Source organism: Leucopleurus acutus (genome assembly GCF_964270905.1).
Source record: "Leucopleurus acutus genome assembly, chromosome: 13".
In the NCBI taxonomy this organism is placed as follows: Eukaryota; Metazoa; Chordata; class Mammalia; order Artiodactyla; family Delphinidae; genus Leucopleurus; species Leucopleurus acutus.
The window spans coordinates 88,785,593-88,812,362 of record NC_139155.1 but is presented as its reverse complement, the minus strand read 5'-3'; the positions used below and the strand labels follow the sequence as shown (position 1 = coordinate 88,812,362).

Below are 26,770 nucleotides of genomic sequence, written 5' to 3'. Positions count from 1 at the left end.
AGAAGGACGCAGGGGGTGGTCGGAAATCCCCTCCCCCACCTCAGGGCTCACTCCCGCTGGGGCTGGAAGTCAGGTCCCTCAGAAACAGGTCCAGGGCCCCATCTGCAGCCCAGGGTCTCCTGTCTCACAGCAGAAATGCTCCGAGGACACGGTGTGGCCACCCTGGACATAGATGCAGCTGTTTGCCACCGCTGGTGACACTTTCTCTGGACATCCAGGCACACTGCTTATAGCCGAGGACCTCGCTCTGCTGGACACGCCCATGGCACAAGGAGGGTCTCACAGCCCAGTGACCAAAGACAGGAAACGCGGCCATGACCACCTCCTGGGCGGCACGTGCATCCTCGAGAGGGACCCAGGGTCTGCTCAGGTGCTGGCTGAGGAAACCTGGAGCACAGGAGCTTCTGCAAAGAAGCAGAGCCTCGTGGGGGTCCCCAACCACCGGGCCTCCCTACCTGTGCAGGCTCCCGTCTGCCCTGCTGCGGCTGAAGCCCCCGGCGCTGACGACAAAGACCTGCCACCCGGCCCCCACTGCAGGCTGACGGAGAGGGGGCACCTCTTCGCAGTCCAAGAGCCCCTCCCCGCCTGGCGCTTACCTCCAGCGGGACCACCTGCATCAGGATGGCGAAGTTGGTGAGGTGTGTGCAGCGGCAGACAGAGTAGCTGAGGTTCCCCTCGGCGAGAGCGCAGCCCTGGTTCGACCAGATGCCTTCTCCGGAGCTGAGGACACAGGAGGAACCGTCAGCGGGAAGCAAAGCCCACCCTCGGCCCGTGGGCTGAGACAGCGTCCTCACCACCAGGCTGAGGAGGCCAGGGTGTTTCTGGCGTTGGTCAGGCCCCACGAAACAGCCCCCCTTTCCTCCCAGGAGGGGAAAGCGGCGTAACCACTCTGGCCCCATCGCTTTGCAAAACAGCGGGTCCAGCAGCCGATAACCAGGGAGTGTCTACCGGCCATCTGTATGTCTTCTTTGGAGAAACGTCTATTTAGGTTTTCTGACCATTTTTTGATTGTTGTTGTTGTTATCGAGTTGTATGGCCCTTTGTATGTTTTGGAAATTAAGCCCTCATCAGTTGCATCATTTGCAAATGTTCTCTCCCATTCCGTAGGTTGTCTTTTCATTTTGTTGATGGTTTCCTTTGCTGGCATATACCCAGACAAAACTATAATTCAGAAAGATCCATGCACCCCAATGTTCACAGCAGCACCGTTCACAACAGCCAAGACATGGAAGCAACCTAAGTGTCCATCAACAGAGGAATGGATAAGGAAGATGTGGCACGTATATACAATGGAGTATTACTCAGCCACAAAAAATGAAATAATGCCATTTGCAGCAACATGGATGCAACTAGAGATTGTCATAATAAGCGAAGTTAAGTCAGAAAGATAGAGACCAATACCATATATCACTTATATGTGGAATCTAAAATACAACACAAATGAACATATCTATGAAACAGAAACAGACTCACAGACCTGGAAGACAGACTTGTGGTTGCCAAGGGGGAGGGGGGTTGGGGGAAGGATGGATTGGGAGTTTGGGATTAGTAGATGCAAGCTATTATATATAGAATGGATAAAGAACAAGGCCCTACTGTATAGCACAGGGAACTATATTCAGTATCTTGTGACAAAACATAACAGAAAAGAATATGAAAAAGAATATATATATATCTATAACTGAATCACTTTGCTGTACAGAAGAAATTAACACAACATTGTAAATCAACTGTACTTCAATAAAATCTAGAAAGCGTGAAGTGTGCGGGTCCTGCAACCCAGCAATCCCACTTCTAGAGAGTTCTGAGCTCTGTGCACAGGGATGCATCTGGGGTATTTACTGAATGATGTGTGACACTAGAGAACATTTTAAAGTTACCTGATGTCCACCTCGGGGACCTGGATAAAATTTGGTAGAGTGTATACATCAGTCAAAAGCAGCATGTATCCATACGGATAAAACACAGAAACTTAATATACAATGTTAATGCAATAATGCAAGGGCATGACACGAAAGAAGATCGTATATTTTCTATGAATATAACCATAAATTATAGATAAATTATTGACAAAACTCCCCACAGAGAGGGCAAGAGACCAGGATAAGATGTAAAAGTCTTTTACATATTTACTTTTTTATAATTTTTTAAAGGATAATGTTTTGACGTACTACTTGCTTTATTTCTTAAAGTATAAACCTAGACAAAAATGACATGAAGCAAAAATGCACAGATGTTAACTGTGGTTCACTCTTGTGGTGAGAATATGAGCGACTACAATTTTCTTCCCTGTATCTCTCTATAGTTTCAAATTCACAAAAAGGACGCTTAAATGGTTCTTCCCAGAAACTGCAACTTTGAGTGATCAGCAAAGACAAATCTTTGCTTCGGCCAAAGGCAGGGGCCCCTGGGGAAAGCTTTTATAAAGCTGGAGAAATTTAAAGGCTCTAGTTTCTCTTTGCTGTACATTCCGTTTTCACGGCAATATCAGCCGTGGATGAGAAAGGTGGCCGTCCCAGAGGGATGATGGATAAACACAGTCCTGCCGCGCTCCTGCGGTGTTCTGTGAACAAAGCACACACTAGCGGCATCTTTATTTTCATCCCTGAGGCAGAGGGTGTCCCTGTGAGGATGCTGTGCGATTGTAGCTCTCAGTGAGCTTGGGCAGCGTGGAACCCGAGGGAGAGGTGGGAAGGGTCGTCTGGAGGAGGCTGAGGGGTGGCACTGAGCCTGAGGGCCGAGGCTCCGGGACAGCGGCTTCAGAGGCAGCATTTGTTTTGAGTGTTTTTTTTTGTTTGTTTTGGTTTTTTTTTTGCGGTACGCGGGCCTCTCACTGTTGTGGCCTCTCCCGTTGCGGAGCACAGGCTCCGGACGCACAGGCTCAGAGGCCATGGCTCATGGGCCCAGCCACTCCGCGGCATGTGGGATCTTCCCGGACCGGGGCACGAACCCGTGTCCCCTGCATCGGCAGGCGGACTCTCAACCACTGCGCCACCAGGGAAGCCCCAGAGGCAGCATTTGTGATGAGTGAGGTGGGGAGCATTTAGCAGAGACCAGAGAGCACAACCAGCACCACTCGAACCTACCAGTTTTCAGGAGCAACCCCCCAGTAACATCAGGATCAAAGGGCCTTAAAGATGGGCACGTCCTGCCCCACCCTGCCACCTGTTAGGGCTAACCTGTCCCCGGCCCTCGAGAACCAGCGACACCAGCTGCTGGGCTGTATGTGACCTTTGTCCATGGAATGTATGAAGGCCACACTTGAATTAGAGGGTGACCTGAGAAGTAGCGGGCACGCATTCAGGGAGCGTGGTCCTAGGACGGAACGTGTCCCCTCTGCTGGCGCCAAGAGTGACTGCGAGTTAAAAACCGTGAAAGTCACATTTTCCCAAATGGAGCCACGAAGCCGTGACGATGTCTTCATTAACCAGGGGAGCTGAGCCCCGCGTGGCATCACCTCTGTGTGCGTGTAGAGATCCACAGCCCAGGGAACCCGTGGAAACAAGAAGCCTGGTTCCCCGACTTGTGAGTAAATAAATCTGCCATGGCAGCCGGTCAAGAGACAGCAAATAACAGGAAAATATGCGTCTTACCCCGTGACCTAGGAAGCTGGCATCTGAGCAGAACACTGGTCTTTCACGTGCAGAAATGGAATGTGTGTATATAAATGTGAAAAAAATACTACATATCGGTGAAAAGAGATGTGGGCAGAACACGAAATAAGGATGGTGGAATGATGCAAGAAACATGGAACTAAACAACACCATATATTTCCCAAGAACATAAATATAAAACATGCATAAATTATCAAAAAATACACACAAAAATCTCCCCACTGTGGCTACTACAGGCAAGAGGAGAGATCAGGGTAAGATCTAAAGGTCCAACGGGACATATGCTCTTCTTATAATGCTTTCTTTTTTAAAAGAATAATGTTTTGATATATTGCCTCTATCATTTGTTAGAGTGTAAGTCTAGGGAAAAAAAGCGACCCAGAATTCTAAGCTCAGTGAGAATATCTTTCAAAAATAAAAGTCCGCTGAACTTCCTGCCAGCAGACTCACACTACAAGAAAAGTTACAGGAATATACCAGACGGAAACTGTGATCTACGCAAAGAAATGAAATAGCTGGAGATGGAAAAAAATGAAGGGAAATATGCAGTTATTATTTTCTTGATTTGAATTGCTTTAGAGGATAACTAACTTTCTAAAGCAAAAATCCTAGCAATGTATTGTGCGTTTCTGGCATCTGTAAAGGTAAAATGTACAACAAGAATAGTGCAAAGGATGGGCAAGAAGAATTGTGAAAAGATTGTTGTAAGGTCTCAGAATACATGTGTGGTGGTATAAAATATTATTGGAAGGTAGACACGGATGAATTAAAGATATATACTCTAAGCCCCAGGGCAACCACTACAAAAAATTAAAAGGAAGTATACACCAGAGGTCAATAGGAGAGATAAAATGGTACCAAAAATACACACAAATACACACTAGGGGGGTGGGATAGGGAGGGTGGGCGGGAGACGCAATGGGAAGGAGATATGGGGATATGTGTATATGTATAGCTGGTTCACTTTGTTACACAGCAGAAACTAACACACCATTGCAAAGCAATTATACTCCAGTAAAGATGTTAAAAAAAAATACACACAAAAATCCAACTGGAGTAAGAAAAAGAGAGTATAAGAAGCAACAAAATAAAAGTAGATCATAACCTGGACAGGCGTGTGACCGAGCATGGACACCCTGGGCCCCCTCCCGCCCCTCCCGCCCCTCCTCTGCTCCCTTCTCGCCCCGGGACCCTCCCACGCAGATAGTACCTGAAGTCCAGGAAGGCGCAATACAGGAAGATCCGGTTGCTCTCATTGGTAGCCTCGATGTACTGCCTTTGAGTCTGAAATGACAGAGGATGGACACGCCTCATGATCCAGCCGGAGAAGCCGAGCTGCCAACACTGCTGTGAGAGCCGCACCCTCACAGCCCACAGGACCCCACGGGGCCGGCAACACACAAAGCCCTTGACCTCCCGTCGCAACCCTTGTGGTCGGAGAGGGCGGGTCCCCCGGCCCCATCTCTCTCCCGGCTCTCCTTTGCCAGGGCTGCCGCCTCAGGGCCTTTGCACTTGCTGTGTCCTCCCTCTAGAAAGCTCTCCCCCAAGACAACGCCGCGGCTCCCACCTCCCGGCCTTCTCCTCAGGAGACCCTGCCGGCTCACTCAAAACAATACCAACCTGCCCATTCCTCTTACCGCGTTTCTTCATAGCACCGATCTCCATGCAGCACATTATGTATTTACGTATTTATTTGTGGGCTGTCTTCCTCTCTAGAGCATGCACACAGTGAGCTATCTCGTTTACTGCTGTATCCCTGGTGCCTACCCTAGTGTCTGGCACGCAGCAGGCGCTTACTAAGTATTTATTGAACCAATGGACAAAAGAACGAATAAGTGAACAGTTCCATCAGTGACCCTGTTCCTAGGATTCTCGCTCGTCCCTGGGCTTTTCCGGGATGCCAGCTCAGGGCACCTGGCAGCAGCTGCTCTGCCCTCAATGAGATGCAGAGACTTGTCCAGGAATCTTGCCAGGGAGCTTGGGAAGCCAGCGGCACCACAGGAGACTGGGATCAATGGTATCTAATCGACTCCCAATCAATAGTTCAAGAACCTCTTATCTGATGTCCCCGGACACGCAACCACCGGACTGGGCTGCAGGAGAACGTGTGGGTCGGAAACTGATAGGGGCATCCTCTCGCTGAGCACCCACTGGTTCAGGAGACAGGGGCCTGGTACTCAGGGAGCTGAGCTTACCTGAGCCTCAAACCCTCTAAGGAAACTCAGGGAGCAACACAACCAAAGGCTCAAGAAAGTCCACGGGAGAAACCCTAAAAAGGTTCAGCCTCCCTTTTCCTCACCCTGTTTTTAGGCTGTGTCCGAGACGCCTGACCTCATCCACAGGCCACCTGGGCCACCCCAGCTGGCACCCCATCCCACGTTCGATGCTGAGGACGGTTTTCAAAGAGTGGTCCTCACAGCAGCCTCAGCATCACCCCAGCCCACCCCCAGGCCCCAGCACAGAATCAGAAACTCTGGGGGTGAGGACGGCCTCTGGATTTTCACAAGCCCTTCAGGTGATGCACCTGAACCTGAGTACCACTAGAAGCTGGACAGAGGCTGCCTATTCTGCCCCCTCCTCATGTCTCAGCCTGCTCAGTCCCAGACAGCCCTGTGGCTGCAGCCATTCAGAGCCACAGAAGGTCATTAGCAGGGGAACTGCAGTGTGCGATGTGCAAACCCCACGAAATCGAAAATACACATAAGAAGCTGCTGGTGACCCCTGCCCAGTCTCAGCGAGGCTTCCTTGGCCCCGGGCAGGACCAGACCCTCCAGGACACTGCTATGTGCCGTTTTTTCCCCTTCTTTTCTCCCTCTACCCCTATATTGCCCCTCCCTGTTTCCCTCTCCCCACTGGTAACCGCTCGTTTGTTCTCTGTATCTGTGACTCTGTTTCTTCTTTGTTGTATTCACTAGTTTGTTGTATTTTTTAGATTCCATATATAAGTGACGTCAGACAGTATGTGTCTTTCTCTGTCTGACTTATTTCACTTAGCACAATGCCCTCCAAGTCCATCCATGTTATTGCAAATGGCAAAATGTCATTCTTTTTTATGGCTGAGTAGTATTCCATTGTATATATGGAACACATCTTCCTTATCCATTCATCTTTTGATGGACGCTTAGGTACTTCCATACCTTGACGATCATAAATAGTGCTGCTATGAACATTGGGGTGTGTGTATCTTTTCAAATTAGTGTTTTTATTTTTGGTTTTTTTCCAGCTGTAGACCCAGGAGTGGAATTGCTGGGTCATATGGTAGTTCTATTTTTAGTTTTTAAAGGAATCTCCATACTGTTCTCCACAGTGGCTGTATCAGTTTCCATTCCCGCCAACAGTGTAGGAGGGTTCCCTTTTCTCCACACGCTCATTTGTTATCTGTGTTCTTTTTGATGACAGCCATTCTGACGGGTGTGAGGTGACATCTCACTGTGGTTCTGATCTGCATTTTCCTGATGATTCGTGATGTTGAGCATCTTTTCACGTGCCTGCTGCCATCTGCATCTGCTCTTTGGAAAAATGTCTATTCAGTTTTTCTGCCCATTTTTAAATCAGGTTGTTTGTTTGAACGAGCTGCTTCTGTAATATATGTTGGATATTAACCCCTTATCGGTCGTATCATTTGCAAGTATCTTTTCCCATTCAGTAGGCTGTCTTTTCGTTTTGTCACGGCTTCCTTTGCTGTGCAAAAGCTTTTCAGTTTAACTAGGTCCCATTTGTTTAAACTACGTGTGACGCTTGTGCAAAGTAATGAAATGTGACGGCAGCGGCACTAGAAGGGGGCAGCAGCCAGGCACCCGCGTCATCAGAGGCCCGGAAGCTCCCCCAGGAAGAAGGGTCACCCCTCCTCTCATCGCCAGCCCTGCTCTGAGCGCAGGGAAGCACTTCCACATGGGAGCGGCACAGAGGCCGAAGTCCTGACCCCCTGACTCTGGATCTAAATCACTCTTCAAGGGGAGTTTGAAACTCAGGCACGACCCACGAGCCAAGTGCCTGTGTGGTCGGCAGGGTGGAGGGCAGACCGGGGTCTGGGGCCAGGATCACACCCAAGATGAGAAACTCTTGCCTCTGTCTGGGTTCCTCCCGGCTCCGCGCCTGTGATGGAAAAAGCACCTCCTTCTGTGTTTGAAGTTTGCAGCTGAAATGGAACAAAGGCTCTCAGCACGTCTCCAGGGAGGGAGACCTAGACGGTTCCCAGGAACACCACTGGATGGTGTGAACACACCCACCACGGTGCTGCCAGAGAAAGGAGGGCGAGGCTTCCAGGTCACGGCCCACTTTCCCAGAGGTGTGGGAGGCGCCGTCCGCCCATCAGCCTCCCGAGTGCATGGGCGACATCCCAGCCAGTCACCCCGGGGCCCAGGAGGGGGGGGTGCCCCATCAGGGTGGGGTGGGCGAGTAGCATCCCCCTTGAACTCCTCCTGGGTCCTGAGGCCAAGGACCCTGTGGAGCCCTGTGGTCCACAGGGAAGCCCTGACTCTTCACCAGACGTGTCCACCTAAGCACATCTCATGGGGAAGGGCTACACGGGCCCTGCGGAATCTCTCCTACGGGATCTGAGACTTCTGCCAACAGCCATAAGGTCCTCCCATCTGGGGAGAAGCAAATGGGACTAATCGAGGATTCACTGTCTGCTGCCAGTACAGCAAGGGGTCTGCTTCTGAGAGACACACATCAGGAGAGGAGAAAATCTACCCGACAACAGCCTGTGAATGTTCCTTGTTTAGAAATGTGCTTGCTTTTTAGGCCAGTATAATCGTCCCTCGGTAGCCATGGGGGATTCGTTCCAGGAGCCCCGAGGATACCAAAGCCCACAGATGCTGAGGTGCTGTACCAAAGTGGTGTAGCTTGTGCATATAACCTACACACATCCTCCTGTATACGCTAAATCATCTCTAGATTACGTATAATACCTAACACAATGCAAATACTATGTAAACAGTTGTCAGTGCATGGTAAATTGATATTTTGCTTTTTGGAAATTTCTGGAATTTTTTTCTGAATATTTTCCATCCGAGGTTAGTTGAATCTGTGGATGTGCAACCCTCAGATACGGAGGGCTGACTGTATATAGTTTAACTTATACATGGGCCAGAAAGGTACTTGCCTATCTCTGTCCCAAGCAAAACACAGATGTCTCCACAGCCCTTAATTCTGACCCTTAGTAAAGCAATGGAAGCGTCCAAGTGCCCCCCTCATAGCTGTGGGCAGGTGCGCACGGCTGTCGGCACCCTCCTCTCCAGCCAGGCTCACCTCACAAGCCTGGGGCCAGGACTCTGCATGATGAAATGTCCCACCTTTAGGGGAGGCAAGAGTCACAGAGGTAATGTGGAGTGGGGCTGACGGGGGACACCGTTCATCCAGCCTCAGCCTCCTCTGGCATCTTGGGGCGCTTCTCTCTCCCACAGAATCACAGGCAGTCCCTCCTGAAGATGCTAAGACAGACTCCAGCATCTTAGCCTCTGGCAGGACGGGGGCAGGGCAGGGCCCCATGAAGGAGACACCTGAGATTCACCTCTGGAAAGGGAGACCCGGGCAGCCTGCTGGGCTGAGCTGGCCCAAGTGCTGAGGGTGAAAGGTCAGACAGGGTGAGACGCTGAGACCTTTGACCTCACAGAGCAGGGGCTCCCGGGGGCTTTGCGGCTCCATGCCCTCACCACCCCAGCACCATCTGCACGGGATACAGCGGCACGGCCACCGGGTCCGGGGCAGAGACGCCCACCGAGGACCCGTCCAGAGCCGGGGAACGCGGGGTCCACACGTGCGGGGAAGTCGGGTTTCCCCGCCTTCCCTGTCCCTGCGGGGTGCTGGGCGCAGGGGTGGGTCCGGTGCCAGAAGGGAATTCAATTCTAACTGTGATGGCCCGTGGTTCCCCAGGCCCTCTCTCCTCTGTTAAACCTCACGGCTCCAGTTTGAGAGGAACGGGGCCTGCAGACTCCTGACTTTTACGCTCACGGTTTATATTCGGTGTGTAAACCTGCCCGGCGGGTGAGGGAAACACGCAGAGAGGAAATTGCTCCGATGCTTCCAGCAAAAAGCAAAGAAAAAACACCTGTGAACTTACATGGGGATCTGGAATTAGAACAGCCGGCCGCAGAACTGAACAGAAAGTGTTTTCAAATCGTCCCCGTGGCGGCGTCTCAGAGCAGAGAGGTGGGTCCCAGGGAAGGGGGAGCGGGGAGCAGAAAACAGAAGCAGAAAGAGGCAGGAATGCGTGAGGACGAGGGCGGCCGTGAGCGCCTGTCAGCCCGCAGGTCGGGGCTCTTTCCATAAGCTCCTTCCCCATTTCACAGGAATGGGCTGCACAGATTCTTGTTTTTTAAAAAAGGAAAATCTTGGGCTTCCCTGGTGGCGCAGTGGTTGGGAGGCCGCCTGCTGATGCAGGGGACACAGGTTCGTGCCCCGGTCCGGGAAGATCCCACATGCCGCGGAGCGGCTGGGCCCGTGAGCCATGGCCGCTGAGCCTGCGCGTCCGGAGCTTGTGCTCCGCAACGGGAGAGGCCACAACAGTGAGAGGCCTGTGTACCGCAAAAAAAAAAAAAAAAAAAAAAAAAAACCTGGAAAATCTCGTGTTGAGCCACACACATGGGGCTGTTTGATGCCAGACGTCTTGTCTATTTACAGCTCTCTCATGAGTCTGGGGTCGCCACACAGATTTGCTTCCAGTTTGCTTCAAACAGGACCAGGGCACCCGTCCTGGCCTCAGATTCCTAACGTTTAATCCCACTTCAGCCCTTGCCCCCTGATTCCCCGCTCAAGATAACCACAGAGACATCAGGTGTCCCCAGAAAGTCCTCCAGGGAACAACGGCCCACAGACCCCAGTGCCAGGCCGGCTGTACCTAAGAGGGGCACCTTGACCCTGGAGGGTTTAACTCCCAAAGGAGACCCTCAATGCCCTCTCCTTCCTAATCCAAGAGGGGAGGGTGGAGGACACCTTGGGATTTGTCTGAATTAGGACAAATTCATTAAACTAGCAAAAATGTCTTTTCTAGGGAAAACATAAGATCCTCATTTTCCTGGAATCATCTCCTCCCATGAGAAAACATGCTCGATAAAAATATAAGTGTCATTACTTTTGTTATAGTGACTCATAAAATACATTCTGTACATGCCCGCAAGTCTAAGATAACAACATTGTCCTAATACGGGGTGAATTTTCAGAAAGAAAATGAGTTACAAAGACACATCCTGACCGCCAGCAAATAGATCAGTGGAACAGAGTAGAGACCCAGAGACAGCCCACACAAGTCCAGTCAACTGACGTTTGACAAAGAATCAAAAATAATTTAATGAAGGAAGGATGGTTCTTTCACCAAATCATGCCAGAGCCACTGGACATCCATAGGACCATCAATCAATAAGCCAACCTAAATCTCACACCTTACAAAAAATTCACTGAAAATAGATCCTACAGTGAATGTTAAACATAAGACTGTAAAACTTTTAGATGATAACATAGAAAAAAAATCTTCAGGACCTACAGTCCATTGAAGAGTACTCAGCTATGACGCCAGTGTAGGAAATACATTCCGTAAAATTGAAAAATAAATAAATTGGGCTTCATAAAAACTAAAAACCTCACACTCTGTGAAAGACCCTATTAAGAGGATAAAAAGATGAGCCACAGATTAGGAGAAAACATTTACAAACCACGTATCTGACAGAGGAGTCATATCCAGAACATAAAAAGGATTCTCAAAACTCAACTGTAAAAATAAAACAAAGAATCCCGTTAGAAAAAGGGGAAAGGACGTGAAGAGACATTTCACTGAAGAGGATACACAGACGGCAAAGAAGCAGAAGACAAGGTCTTCAACATCACTAACCCTCAGGGAAATTCAAATTCAGACCACAACGAGAACAACTAAAATAAAAGACGACTGAACCAAACACTGGCAAAGATGCAGAGAAACTAAATCCCTCGTACATTGCTGGTGGGAACATGAAACGGCACAGCCACTCTGCAAAAGCGTTTGGAAGTTTTAAGAAATATTGAAAATACTTATCCCATGACCCTGCAATTGCACTCCTGGGCATTTACCCCAGAGAAGGAGAAACTATTTCCACACAAAAACCTGTACACATTCTTCATAACAGCTTTACTTGTAATTGTCAAAAACTGGAAACAACCAAAACACCCCTCAGTGGGTGACCGGCTAAACACACCGCAATTTATCCAGACCCTGGACGACTACTCAGCAAAAAAGGTTTGAACTAGCGACACACGTGACAGCTTGTACGGATCTCACGGGCATTAGGTTGAATGAAAAAAGCCAATTTCAAAAGGCAAGGTCTGTATGATCCTATTATATATACCCTTTTCAACATGACAAAATCATAAGGATGGAAAACATCGTTGGTTGCCAGGAGTTACGGATGGAAGTGCAACCAAAGATGTTTTGGGTGGAAAGGTGGTTCTGTATCTTGATTTCAGTGATGTTCTTGTGAATCTATCATTATTCCAAAATAAAAATTTTTTAGAGAGTTAAACCAGCATCAGATGAACGATCAACAAACCAAGCTTTCTAGCTGGAGGAAACACAACTTGGGCAGGAGATAAAACGTCCCCAACCATTAAGTCAGGGATTTTAATATCTGAGTTTCATTTTGATTAGCTGAATTCTGCACAGGAACATGGAATTAGGTGGTAAGCCAGTTAAGGGGACCACAGGTCTCATCGTCAGGGACAATACAACCATAACTCATAATTATCCTCTCCTCCTCCCTGGCGCCTCGGATCTCAACTATTTGTCACCACACGTGAGTCCCAGGCAAACCCAGCACATCGAGGTGCACGGCAGACCCGGGTGTAGGCCCCCTCACTTCCTCCCAGGACCTCCTCCTGCCGCCTGGGGCCCTGGTTGCTGTATTAACATCCCTTTTGGATCCTGAGGTGTGTGTGTTGTTCCCACTTAAAGCACAAGTATCTCTTGTGTGGTCTGGGCCAGAAGCATGGGAAACGATCGCTCCACACAGGGTCCATCCACAGCCTTCCGGCTCCCATCAGAGTCCAGCCCCACACACAGCAAAGTGGTCAGCTGTTTTTTTTTAACATCTTTATTGGAGTAATTGCTTTACAATGGTGTGTTAGTTTCTGCTTTATAACAAAGTGAATCAGTTATACATATGCATATGTCCCCATATCTCTTCCCTCTTGCATCTCTCTCCCTCCCACCCTCCCTATCCCACCCCTCTAGGTGGTCACAGAGCACCGAGCTGATCTCCCTGTGCTATGCGGCTGCTTCCCACTAGCTATCTATTTTACGTTTGGTGTGTATATATGTCCATGCCACTCTCTCACTTTGTCACAGCTTACCCTTCCCCCTCCCCATGTCCTCAAGTCCATTCTCTGCGTCTGTGTCTTTATTGCTGTCCTGCCACTAGGTTCTTCAGAACCTATGCAGATCGCCAACAAATACATGAAAGAATGCTCAACATCATTAATCATTAGAGAAATGCAAATCAAAACTACAGTGAGGTATCACCTCACACCAGTCAGAATGGCCATCATCAAAAAAGCTAAAAACAATAAATGCTGAAGAGGGTGTGGAGAAAAGGGAACCCGCTTGCACTGTTGGTGGGAATGTAAATTGGTACAGCCACTATGGAGAACAGTATGGAGGTTCCTTAAAAAACTACAAAAAGAACTATCATACGACCCAGCAATCCCACTCCTGGGCATATACCCTGAGAAAACCATAATTCAAAACGAGTCATGTACCACAATGTTCACTGCAGCTCTATTTACAATAGCCCGGAGATGGAAACAACCTAAGTGCCCATCATCGGATGAATGGATAAAGAAGATGTGGCACATATATACAATGGAATATTACTCAGCCATAAAAGGAAACGAAATTGAGTTATTTGTAGTGAGGTGGATGGACCTAGAGTCTGTTATACAGAGCGAAGTAAGTCAGAAAGGGAAAAGCAAATGCCGTATGCTAACACACATATATAGAATCTAAAAAAAAAAAAGCGGTCAGCTTTTCCCTTCAGGTCTCCTTCTGGAATATTTCTCTTCCCAGATGCCTCTTACTCGTGGAATATTTGTGTTATAAATTTTTACCCTGGACACCTTGTTTGAATTTTTCAAAGACGTTTCACAGACTTTAATGTTATCTGAACTGTGATATAAGAAAGGGGGAAAAAAAGAAGCTAGACTTAAAATATGGCTTCAATATTGATCGGTTTGATCGTCCCCAAATGAACTCACTGCCTTTCTTTCCCGCCCTGAAGATGTTCTCCACGAAGGGAAAAGGAAGGGCAGTGATCCCTAAATCAATCGTCCACACTGGCTCTTACTTCCAATGTCACCTACAGCCCGAAAATTCTGGGATTATAAACTCAACTATAACTTTGAATGTATCTCTGAAAAGAGTCTGCGATCAAAACAGGTAAATGCTGGACTTCCCTGGTGGCTCAGTGCTTACGAATCCGCCTGCCAATGCAGGGGACACAGGTTCGAGCCCTGGTCCGGGAAGATCCCACATGCCGCGGAGCAACTAAGCCCATGCCCCACAACTACTGAGCCTGCGCTCTAGAGCCCGCGAGCCACAACTACTGAGCCCGTGCGCCACAACTACTGAGCCTGTGCTCTAGAGCCCGTGAGTCACAACTACTGAAGCCCGTGTGCCTAGAGCCTGTGCTCCACAACAAGAGAAGCCACCGCAATGAGAAGCCCATGCACCGCAATGAAGAGTAGCCCCTGCTTGCCGCAATTAGAGAAAGCCCGCGCACAGCAACGAAGACCCAACGCAGCTAAAAATTAATTAATTAATTAATTAAATTAAAAAAAAAAACCTTCCCCATGTATATCAGTATCCTCAGGTGGGAGGGAAAAAATAGTATTTTCATAACAAACTATAAAGCAGAACCCTCGAAATAAATTTTTAGGATTTGCAGATAATCAGGAAATTTCAATTAGAGGTATACCCCTGGGAGTCACATCGGAAGGTCCCAGGGAGTCGAATACTTTTATTTCTATGCAAATAATGAGATGGGTTTAAAGGTTATAAAATTCTGATCTGCTTTACAGCCTGGTTCTGTGGCCGCTAATAATAATAAATCCTGTTTGTGGTCCTGAACCCTCTTACAAACCACATTAAAAATGATATTATTTTCCGTGAATGATGAGCAATTGTTCTTAGAAAAGAAAGTAGGAATTTAGAAGCCCACGACCTGCATTCTAGAACAGTCTAATGAAAGATGTGCTCAGTGAGCCCTCCCCAGAGTGTTCTGTGATACGTGTTCCCGTGAGTCATCTTTGCTTCCCGTTTTCCTCTTGTTACTCTATTTTATTAGCTCATATACAAGATAGTTTAACCCAAATTTCCCCAGGCCTTAAACTCACACATGCAAAAAAAAAAAATCCTTTTCTTAAGGCGACAGAGAATATATAAAGCTTTTCCCTTGAAATTCTCTTCTCACATATTAAAAGACTACCCAGATATAAAATGAACACCTATTAACTATATTATCTAACTCATTAATGACTGAAGCAACCGCTAAGATGTTAGTATCTCTTCAAAGGAAAATGCAAAGAATCAGACATCTAGGAGGCCACCGGGAATGCTGAAGTGAACCTGCTTAACAGATACAAAACTGGCAAAACTGGTTGATATCCACAGGGAAATAATCATTCCACTGACTCCCCATCTCTGCCAGACAACATCTGCATTTCAATGGACAGAATCACAGATCTCAGTGTGAACAGTTCATAGAAGATGATTTTGTAAGCCAGGTCCCAAAGGTCCTGAGATACGAACGTGGCCAATTACTTGTGAAATGAACACCTGTCATTCTCAGGGTACAAAAACCATGTGAGGTTTTTTTCCAAACCACTAGGTTTGCTTCTATGGAAAAGCTTCTACTTAAAGATATATATCTTCCTGAACTGGCAGAGCAGACCAGCAGAATTTAGCAGCATTGAACACAGAAGTGCTTCCAAGAAAAAAAACAAAACACTCATCATACGTCATGGTGTAAATATGGCCAAAAGGAGGATGCAAATGTGAGAGCACAGGACAAGGACAGAGGAGGAGCTGACACACTGCCGCGAGCACGGTGACCGCTCGGTGACATCCTTGGTTCCGCCGTGACAGTGCCGGTCCCATGAAGGTCGTCAGGAAAGAAAATACAGGAAAGACTGGAAATGACGCTTTGGAAAACGAGCACATGATGGGGGGTGGGGTTTCAGTGCCCGGATCCGAGAGCGAACAGCCCCAGGCTCTGTGCACGTGAGGGGACCCTGTGGCCAGCTGAGTCCCCCAGATGCGTTCTATGCTGTAGACAGGGGCCGAGGGGCCTGGGCACCGGCTCTCGGATGCACTGCGCTGACAGCATTCTGGCAGGATCAGCAGACCGCTGGCCGGTCTGGCTGCTGACGTCCTTCCCCTGGGTCCTTGCCCCTTCAGAGCTCCTATGACCACTTCAGAGCTCATGAAACCATCTTCCTGACTTAAGTGCGTAAAGCCGCCAAGGAAGGCGGTGCCCTCAACCTGCACCATTTTGGCCACTCGGAGCCTCTTCCCGCGAACCTCAGTCTCACCTGATTTCACTCCGGTGGGTCTGTCCGCCCCCCCTCTCAGCAGCTCCGCGTGAGCTGGGTCTAAGCTAACCGGTGCATTTTCGCTCCCTGACTATTCACTGAAAGAGAAGCCCGTCGGACCCTGGAGGAGGGAGGGGGTGAACACTCTCCATCACCCCCAGGAAAGCCCTGGAAGCTCCTGTGGCTCCTCGATGGCCATGAACAGGGGCGGTCACTCCGCCCGCAGGGAGAGCAGGGCTCCTGCCCCAACGGAAGGTGCGCTGAGTCCAGGCGCAGACGAGTCGGCTCAGAGACGTGAATGAGGGGTGGCCACGGCCGTTGGTGGAGCGGCTGGAGGCCGGGCAGGAGCCCCCAGGACGGCTCAGGGCCCTGGCCCTGCGGGGGCTGAGCTCTGTGCAGTCTCAGGCCCTCCTGCGGCCGCAGCCCCAGCCCGTCCTCCTCCAGCCCCTGAGCCAGCGGCTATGATGGAAGCTCAGAGCTGCCAGAGATGGAGGGTGAGCGCCTGGGGCAGGGGCCACCACTGCAGTGCAGCACTTACGGGCAAAGCTCTTCCAGGGTGTGGCGTGGGCAGCGGCCTCCCTTGGCTCTGCTCTTGGGAACCCCTCCTCTCCTGATACCTGCCGACAGACCCCCGGAGTCGTCTGGAGGTTCTCAGATCAGAGCTCACTGGGAAGGGCTAAGAAAGTTGTGATTTCTGTAGCATGTGGAGGAGAAGACCTCAACATAAACCATTTAATTTAAAAAGGTGGGGTGAGACATGAGCTTGGAAACATCCTTTAAAACAAGCCTGAACCCCTCCTTGGGTGAGTGTCATTTCATTGTCCCAGACACCCTGGAAAAGAGAACCCCCTCTCTCCCTTTAAGTAGCTCCCTATTGGTGGAGAAATGTTAAGAAAGATTTAGGAAGTCAGATGTCCACTGCTGTCCCAGAGATCTTATGCTCCAGGCAAGTATGTGTTCTTACTGAGATTTCCCAATCCGTTTAAAGAGAGGAATCTTGATGGAAAGTTCCCATTTAAATACAAACACCCAAGTTCTGTTTCAAATCAAATGGAAAAGACAATGAAATGAATATGCCAGTGGCCTTTGTTGACATCCATCGAAAGAGACAAGGAATTCTTGTTTCTTGAGGCGTATCAGCAGAATCCTAACCCTTACACGGTACAGCATGACCAAGAGGACCGTATCCTCATCCCGCCAGATAAACACAGGCGGTGAACGTCGGAAGTGGGGCAACCACGGGAGAGGTTCATGGCCTCTGGAAATCTGGACTAGAGAAAAATACAAGTCAACTTGTAGTTGGAGCAACTCCAGAACAGCTGGCCCACCTGACTCACAGCACTTCCTGCCATGGATGTGGCCAGCGTGTCCTGAGAACTGCATTGATGATGATGGTGATGGTGGTGGTGGTGATGGTGATGATGAAGGTGATGATGGTGATGATGGTGATGCTGGTGATGCTGGTGATGATGATGATGATGGTGATGATGGTGATGGTGATGATGGTGATGATGATGATGGTGATGGTGATGCTGGTGATGATGATGATGGTGATGGTGAAGGTGATGATGGTGATGATGGTGATGGTGATGGTGGTGATGATGATGATGGTGATGATGGTGATGATGGTGATGGTGATGATGATGATGGTGATGGTGAAGGTGATGATGGTGATGATGGTGATGGTGGTGATGGTGATGATGGTGATGATGGTGATGATGGTGATGGTGATGGTGAAGGTGATGATGGTGATGATGGTGATGGTGATGATGGTGATGCCGTCTGCAGACAGCATCACAGGCCCCACTGGTCACGGAAGGAAGCTGAGAACAGAGACCTCCAGGAACTAGCCCAAGGTCACAGCTGGGTCTTGAACCCAGGGAGTTAGCTCCAGAGCCTGCACTCTGCCTGTGGGGAAAGCAGTGGCCTGGCTTAGCCCCAGGGAGGACCCAGAGGCTGACGAGGCAGCCGGCCTCCCTGCTGCACTCTGAGCGCCGGGACTGTCAGCAGGATGAAGCACAGGAGAGGGGGCTTATGGAGGAGAAGGCCCAGGTCCCCTCACGGCCTCCAGGAGGAGAGGAGGCAGGTCCTGTTGCCCAGAGCCAGCAGGACGGGCCCCTGAATGCGGGTCTGTCCCGTGCCAGGCAGGAGGGCCATGCTGACATCTGAGAGTGATCGCGTCCTGCCCGCAAATGAGGACAAGAGTCTTTGATGCGAACTATAAAAAGTTCCTGGATCAGCAACCTGCTATCATCGTGGAATGAATCACTGATCCAAGCATCAGCTGGGACACGCCTGGAATGCCCTCCACCCTGCAAGTCCAAGGAGCCCAGATCACCAGAAACTCCCTGCAGGGCTACACGCCAAGCACTCTCCCATCCCATCTCACTGCTTCCCAGGGGTGGGGGTTCAAACCCGGGAAGGTCGGGAGAGCCCTGGGCGCATCTGGGCTGCACCAGATCGGCAGCGGGACCTCCGAGCCCAGAAGATGGGTGGCCGCGCCTTCCGGCCAGCTGCAGGACGGCTGAAGGGAAACGTCCTCCCCAGGGAGGTGGAGACTCAGAGATGATGGGGCGCCCCACCCAGGGCTGTCCACAGCCCCATTCAGTTTCAGAAAGGCTGCTGGCCCTGGACTGACCCTGCGTCTGCTGCCTCCCCCTCAGCAAACAGGATGCACAGCCCCGAGCACCCAGGTGGGGAGCCGCGACAGACGGACATCTGTTCTCCATCGTGCAGAGAAAAGAGCCTCTGACTGACCCTACAGAGACCACGCTTCCCACCCATGAAGCTGGAGTTGCCACGTGACTAAATTCTGATAGGTGGACGCACTGCGTGGAGGTGTCAGGAGCCTCCCGCAGAGGAGCTGACGGAGGCCCAGCCCCAAGATGCGTGACACAGCAGGGGACAAGCAGGGCGCCATCTTGGGCTTGGAGGACAGGGTCCAGATCCTGACGGGCTGGTCCCCAGGGCCCCGCACTGCAAGGCTCGGGACTATTCACCCCCAGAGAAACAGCCCGCTGTTCAAGCTGCTGTCATGGGGGCTGGGGGGTGAGGACTGAAGATGATGACGCCGTTTTACGGGAAGCCGAACCTCCTGCCACTGACGCGTCGCCTTCTACGATGCGCCGAGGTGGGGCACTTACGGCCTCACCAGCACATGGAGGTAATGCCCCTCCTGCTACACCAACTTCTCTCTGGAAAGGCTGCAGCTCAGACAAGAATTCCTGCCCCCAACTCGGCAGAAGGAAGCATCTGGTGATGACATGAAGGCGGTGCTGGCCACTTCCACATCCCACAGACCACGTGCCCTCTGCCTCTGCCACTCCTCTGCTCAGGGCCACAGGCCAGACCGCCCGGTGACCGGAGCTTCCATCCCGGCGGCCAGGCCAGGGGTGCAGAGGGTCCCTGGAGCACCCCATCACCCGACATCCAGGGTGCGGGACCTGGGCAGTGGGGGAGTCATGGGAACCGCCAGCGCCTCCTGGCCATGGGTCTCCATCTTTCGCCCCCCAGGGAGCACGTGGGAACAGAAGCTGGCAGCACCCAGGGCTGCAGGGCCATCAAACCAGCCAATCCCGTCCTCATCCTCCCACGGAACCAAGGGTCACCCACCCTCTTGGACCATAAGCCTGTCCCCGCCAAGGCCCCCGGGTGTTTACTTTGCTCCCGGGTGCAGCCCCGTGGGTTGCCTGCTGTGCTGCCGCCTCCCCGGTAGCGAGCGCACGTGACTGACACCCACGTGGGTCTCACCCAGGAGTGTCGCCTGTAACCCTAGTGCTATTCACACACCGGACTGCAGAGGCAACATGCTGGCCCCAAGGTGACTGTGCAGTTACACGCCCACAGCTGTGCCATTTCCACATGGATCGTGGAGCAGCACACGCCCCGCAGTGGGCTCATTCCACCATCCCTCCTCCATGGGGTCCAAGCCTGGTCTTCCTCCCGTTCTGCCTGTTCTCAGACACAGGCCCTGACCCACCCATCTCAGCAAACCCACTCCCTCCTCTGCATCCCCGAGCTGTGGCGGGAAGTGCATGAGAACGGGTGGGAGTGGTTTGTATAAAAGCAAAGAACTGGTATCACCCTGAGCCCGCCTGCTTCTGGGGACGCTAAGGCCTCAGTGCGTTTCCGCCTTGGTTGGGTCTGTGCCCCTCGCTCCCACCTCACCCCTCCCCCAACTCCACCCTTTGCTTGGCTTTGAGTTGACTCAGGAGGTCTGGAGGCCCCCAGCTGAGAGCAGGAATAACAAACCCACCTTCCCACGGGGATGGGCGGGGCCGGACAAGGGGACAGAGGCACAGGTGGGCCAGTGAGAGGAGACCCCCGCCCAGGTAAGGAGCTGGCGGCCACTCAGCTCAATCGTCATCACCAAGGAAGGCGCCCCTGAACTCTGAGTGTTCTCCAAAAGGCCCCACGACTGGAATTTATCAGCTTTTAATTGTCACCAGCTAAATCAAATTATCCATCTGACCGGAAGCCACCGTGTCAGACTCTGGCCTGAATCCTGCTCCAAGCTCCCTCGGAAGAAATGCAAACTCCAGAGTTTGTGCCGCAGAATCGCACGTGCTCAGGACGCTGTTTATCCACATCCCTTCCCCCCGCTCGCCTGGGTCACCCCACAAACAGCGAGCCGTCCCACCGGGGGCCCTGCAGACACCACAAGACGGGGGGACGTCCCCTGATACGCGGGGGGTATTTCCTTCAAAACAAAACGTCTTCAGTTTGGAAAGCGATTAATCTTAACTGTTTTTTCTGAATGGAGAACATATTAAGTCACACACTATGTTGGATGTTTTTCTTTAACCTACACATCATTCATTCAACAAACGTTTATTAGATGTCTGCTGTGAGCCCAGAATACAGCAGTGAGCGAAACGGCTATTTCCCACCTCCACGGGATTGCTTTTCTAGTGCAGGGAGACAGACAGTAAGCAAGACGAACGTACAGAATACGTGATATTTAGCCCCCGGTAGGTGTTATGGAGAAAAATGGAACATGGGAATCAGAGGGCGGGAGGATGAGGGTTAGCGGCCAGTGTTTGGAATAAGGTGATTGAACAGGAGCCGCTGGCTCGAAGCCCCTTTGCAAAGCTTAGAGGTCCCGGCGGCTCTGGCCCCACCCCAGCCAGGAGGCGAGAGGCCTGTTTAACGGGCCGCGTCCTCCAGGCCACGTCGCCTGGTCTCCCCGACACTGAGGCTGCCGTTTGTCACCCCACGCCCGTTTGGGGGCCTGGTCCCCAACACGGACCTGGAAGCCGTCTGTCTGCTGGGCGGCCCTCAGCACTCCCATCCCCACTCCTACAGCTTCCTCAGCCTCCCGCCCGAGCTGGTGTGTCTTCACCTCCCTTTCCATCCTTGACTTCAATCCTCAGCTCATATCCTGAGGTTCAGGACTACGGCCAGCCCCAAGGGAAAGAGATGTTTCCAGAATCCGGACTGATGGGACATCCAGGAACAAGGCGGGCATCCTTCCGGCCTCCTTCCCAGCCCTGGTTTGGTCTCACCTGAGCAAGACAGGGCTGGGGTAGGACCCAAGGACCAGAACGAGGACGTGCGGCGATGCTTGACGCCTCTCTGATGCCTTGGAGGTGGAGCGCCAAGGCACCAGGCCAGCTCCGTATGAAGGCCGGGCCCCCCGAGGCCCTCACACGTGAAGGAGGACAGACGGGCCCTTAATTCACCCCAAGGCCTCATTCTCAAACTCACTTCCCAGGGGCCAGCGCCCCCGACCTCCTGTGGTCCGTGAAGTCCTCACTCCCCCTCCCACCCCAGGATGCACCCAGGAAACGGGCACCCCACTGACGGAGGTCACACCTCAGGTGACGGCAGGGAAGGCCAGCGGGACGACGGCCCCTCCCGGGGGGCACAGGGCACAGCCACCACTCAGCCCCAACCATCCCGCCACAGAGCAGGACCTGCTCGGGTTTCTGGAGAGGAGCTGGAAGTTAAGATGCTAAGGTTAAAAATCCCCTGATTTCGAACATCGGCAATGGTTTCAAAACTGTTTGAAACACGGCCCAGGTCATCCGTGGGCTGAAGGTGGTACGAGGGCCACTGTGCAAGCTCAGAGCCAAGGGCGAACAGGACTTTGCAGCTTTGTGATGACGTTCACCTGTGATCGGTCCTCCCCACTGCCCCGCAAGGCTGCAGCAGACGTTACTACTGTGATCCCTGCATTACGGACAAGCCTCGGCAGGTGGACAGCTTACCCCAAATCACAGTCTACCCAAAATGCGGCGATACATCCGGGGCTTGTCCAGAGCTGTGTGACCCCAAGCCCCCTGTTAGCTCAGAGTTTCTTGAGGGGCCAGCAGTCTACCACGGGTGCTGCAAGACGAGTTTAGGTCCACAAGGAAGAGAAATAGAAGCACTTTCTACTTAATAGTGATGCATCTCTTTGCAGGTATATTTGAAAAACGTACGCCAAACACAGATGTTATGGGGACTTCCCTGGTGGTCCAGTGGTTAAGAATGTGCCTTCTAATGGCGAGGACGCAGGTTCTATCCCTGGTCGGGGAACTAAGATCCCACACGCCACGGGTCAACTAAGCCTGTGTGCTCTGGAGCCCGCGTGCCACAACTAGAGAGCCAGTGCACCACAACCAGAGAGAAGCCCGCACGCTGCAACGAAGATCCCACACGCCGCAACGAAGACCCGATGCAGCCAAATAAATAAATAAATACAAATAAATAAGTTTATTTTAAAAAGGTTATGTGTGTTATTGCTTAAGACTTTACCCTCCTCTTAAGAAGTAATATAAATTTATTTTACTGAGTATAAAAATATAGAACCACACATCAAGACCGTGATTCACAAGCATGTTGCTTTTAATGAGTGTGTTCAGTTTCTTCTGAATGAGAGGGGGGGGAGGGGGAGGGGAGGCCCAGGAAGTGACAAGGCGCTTCTCCACACTGGCTGCACACGTCTCGTGACAAACGCCTCACAACAAATCCCGTTCATCTCTTCCAGAGCCTGGGAAAGCAACGGAGCTACAAGAGACCCCCCTGGGGAGGAAGAGCCACTCCACTGGTCGCACACAAGCGTTCCTGCCCGGCCCGCCCAGGGGGTGACGCACCCCTGGAGCCATAGCAGCCCTGTCCCGCCGGCAGGGGATGGGCCTCTGCGGGGACCCAGAGTCCAGGGGACGGTGGCCCAGATGTGCATTGGGGCCCCCATCTCTGATCCTTTATTTTCCAAGGGAGAAAACGGACAAAAATGCAGATTTTCCTGGGAAATCTCCCAGCCTTAAGGTGTTTGCAGCCAATGCACTGTTTTAAAGCAGGAGGCCCTCCCCAGGCCCCGGGCAGAGCTGACCTTCGCCAGGTGACGCTCTTCCCCTCACAAGGTGTGTGTTGCCACCTTGTTCTAAGTGGGGACGTGCCTGGGGAGGAAAGCGACGCCCTCCTGATAGACACAAAGTCAGCCTCCCGAGGCCGACGTGCCCAGCCGTCCCTCCCGGGCATCTCTGCAGGGCCAACACTGCTTTGTCTCCTCCCCGCTTCCTTTCTTTTCCATTGTCTCCAAACGGCCACCATGGGCCCCGAGCAGTGCGTGTCGCAGTCCTTCCAGATGACGCCCACACAGTCCCCACCGGGACACCTGTCTTTATGGAAACCCCAGCTCAGGCTGGGCTGGGTCCCCCCTCCCCCCATTTCCCTGGCCCTGGAGCAGAGCAGTTGTGTTTGCTGTGAGGATCCTGCTGGGATGGGGGCTGAGGCAAGGCCCCGGAAGAGCTGAGTCTTCCACCGACCGCCGCCACCTCTGCCCTCTGTCCCGGCAAAGGAGAAGGCAGGGGATTCCCGGCCAGCAGCCCCTCCTTGGGGCCCCCCCGGGGAAACCTGTTCTGTCCAGCCCCAGACACAAGCTCTGAAGGACACCTCTTCCTCACTCGTGCACCCTTTTGAGGAGAAGTCAGCAACGCCTGCTGCCAGAGGACTGGGGTTCTCCCTGCCCTTCCTCCCCAAGAGGGCCAGAGGCGCGCCCACCTGCCTCGCACGCTCAGCCCACACCTGTTCTTTCTTCTTGAGCGTTGTACGTCGTGAAAAGTCAGATTTCTTGCAAAAGCCACTTCTCTGAGAAAATGCAGTAGGCCAGGGAGACAGGATGTGCATCCCCTCCCGCGGCCCCATCAGTGGGGTGAGGGGTCCCCACTCACGTCCAGGTTTCTCCTGACTCCGAGGTCAAGGGTCAGTCCCAGGCACTGTTGCCGGGGCCACGCTCTTGTCACAGAGTTAGAGGAAAGTGGGCCCCTCCGTCCCCTCTGACCCTAAGCAGGCAGGAGCAGGTCCCACGGGTGGGAGAGGATGAGTGGACAGGGGTCTCACCCCTGGGCTGCTTCCGGGATGGCTCCCCGGGGCGTTAGTTTGTCACACCTGCCCCCAGATTCTAGTACCAGCCCCCCGTTGTCTGGCCTCAGTAGGGGAGGAGAGAGGATGTGCTCCCAGCTGGACAGCCTGGGTGGGCTCACGCCGTCAGGGAGGTGCTCCAGCCAGCGCCAGGCCGGGCAATGCTCAGGAGATGGGAGCTGCTGTTTGCACCATCATCACAGTGGAGAGGGCGGGCACACGGGGGCTACACAGAGGTGACGTCCACCGTCCTGGGAAACCAGGCTCACCCCTGGCGGGGCCTGAGCTGACCTGTTCCCCTTCCACCTCCATCTGACTCACTGTCATCTGAGCATCCTTCAATCCCCCTCAGGACAGAAAGGAGTCACCGCCCCTGCAGAGCACCCCCCCCCACCCCGGTTCCTCACCTGCTCAGGACCTCCTTGTCTACATCCCCGACGAGGTCCGAGCCCACGGAGCCCCATCTCCCATGTTCGCCCGAAAGCCCCCTCCTGGCTGTGTTTCCATGGTTCCAGAGCAAACCATCTGGGAGCAACACGAGGGGACTGCAGTCGTGCAGCTGGCCCATCCCTGTCTCCAGGCGTATTTTATGTGCCCTGAACGGTGCTCCAAATTTTTGGAAATTTTCATATTAAAAACTCTAGATTCTCTTAAGAAACTGGAAGCTTGGTCAAGTCTAGTTTAGAAAATGCAGGGGGGGTTGTGTTTGATGCCCTCTCTCTCCATCAAGCACAGCCCCCACTCTGAGATACCAAACAAAACAGCAAAGATGCTGCCTGGGCTGAGCCCCCGACCTGCGTGGCCTGCGGGGAGGGAGGGTCGGCCCAGGTGCCGGGTCACTGAGCCCTCAGCGGCCGCGGGAACGTACGTACGGATGGTGAGCGCGTGCAAACAAGCACCCACGTGAGCAGGCTGGAGACTGGAGCAGGTTCATGCTTCCCCGACACTGGTTTGTTTTTAGAGCTTTGCTTATTTGTTGGTTTAAGTAGATAAACAAGGAGAAGAATAAGAGCACTTACTAGTGGCATAATTTTTCTCTCTATTGGTTTTGATGTGGATGAATCTCCAAGCAATCATCTTGTCTTTTATGGATGTATTGAAAACAATTAACTGAGAGAATAAAAACTCTTTATTATTAAACTGATTCCCGCTGTATAAAATGCATGCATGAGCGTAAGGCATTAATAGGTCTACATCTAGGAAGATAGGCGCATTTTTCTTCTTTTATTTTGACTTCCATTAACACTGTTATGATCTGGTTCCTTAAAAAAATAATAACAGTATCACACCTGTTAAGTGATGGACCATTGCAGTGTTTCTGTTTTCAAATCTTAAAGCAATCAACTCAACATCATGTTTGGGGACCGGCTATCAACATCACAGCAACAACTAAATGCACAAGAGCTAAACCCTGAGCAGCGTATGTTTCTTGTTCGCAGCATAAAGCATAGAACAAGTTCGAAGGCGCTGACTGAAGTCTGCATTTATTTCCCAGGGAGGACAGGCTGCATTTTAAGGCACAGCTTTGGTGGTTCGCAGACCTGGACTCAGTACCTGCAGCCAGCGCTCCCCAACCAGGAAATGTGGAGGAGGTCGTTTCACTTTTCCAAGGTCAGCATCCTCATCATCAGAAAACCCCACTATGCACCACATGCTATACACAACACGATAGGCAAAAATGCAGGAAAGGTACAGTTTAGGGGAAAAGACAAGCATTCATCCAATGACCACGTGATGAGTGTAAGTACCACCAGGGAATGGGACACAGTAGTGTCCAGGTGGGTCAGGGAAGGCCCCTCAGAGAGTGGCAACACAGCTGATCTAAGCTGCAGGCAGATGCGGCACGTGCAAAGGTCCTGTGGCTGAGGCAGAGAGGGAACAGGAGGGTGGCACAGAACAAGGCTGAAAAAAAGACAAGGCTTTGTAGACTTAGATGGTACTCGAAATGCACAGAAGGCTGTCGAGGGTTTTAAGCACGAGAGTCGCACAATTCAATGGACATTTCGAATAGTCACCCCTCGGTATCTGAGAGGGATTGGCTCTAGGACCCCCCTCGGACACCAAAATCTGAAGACGCTCAAGGCACTTACACAAAATGGTGTAGTATTTGCATGTAAGCTACGCACACGCTCCCATATACCTTAAATCATGTTTAGATTACTTATAATACCTAATACAATATAAATGCTATGTAATTGTAAATTCAATGTAAATGCTGTGCAAACTGTTGCCAGCACGCAACAAACTCAGGTTTTGCC

General features: G+C 51.7%; 1 protein-coding gene across 1 annotated transcript in view; it reads right to left on the bottom strand.

The window, feature by feature from the left end:
* The window catches only part of ADGRD1 (adhesion G protein-coupled receptor D1), a gene marked incomplete at both ends in the record, with an annotated part of 142,108 nt that overhangs the window by 45,333 nt on the left and 70,005 nt on the right, over positions 1-26,770 (bottom strand). The window contains 2 exons of the mRNA XM_082853303.1: positions 597-720; positions 4,825-4,898. Of these exons, the coding sequence (XP_082709429.1) occupies positions 597-720; positions 4,825-4,898 (198 nt within the window). The remainder of the gene's footprint in view (positions 1-596; positions 721-4,824; positions 4,899-26,770) is intronic.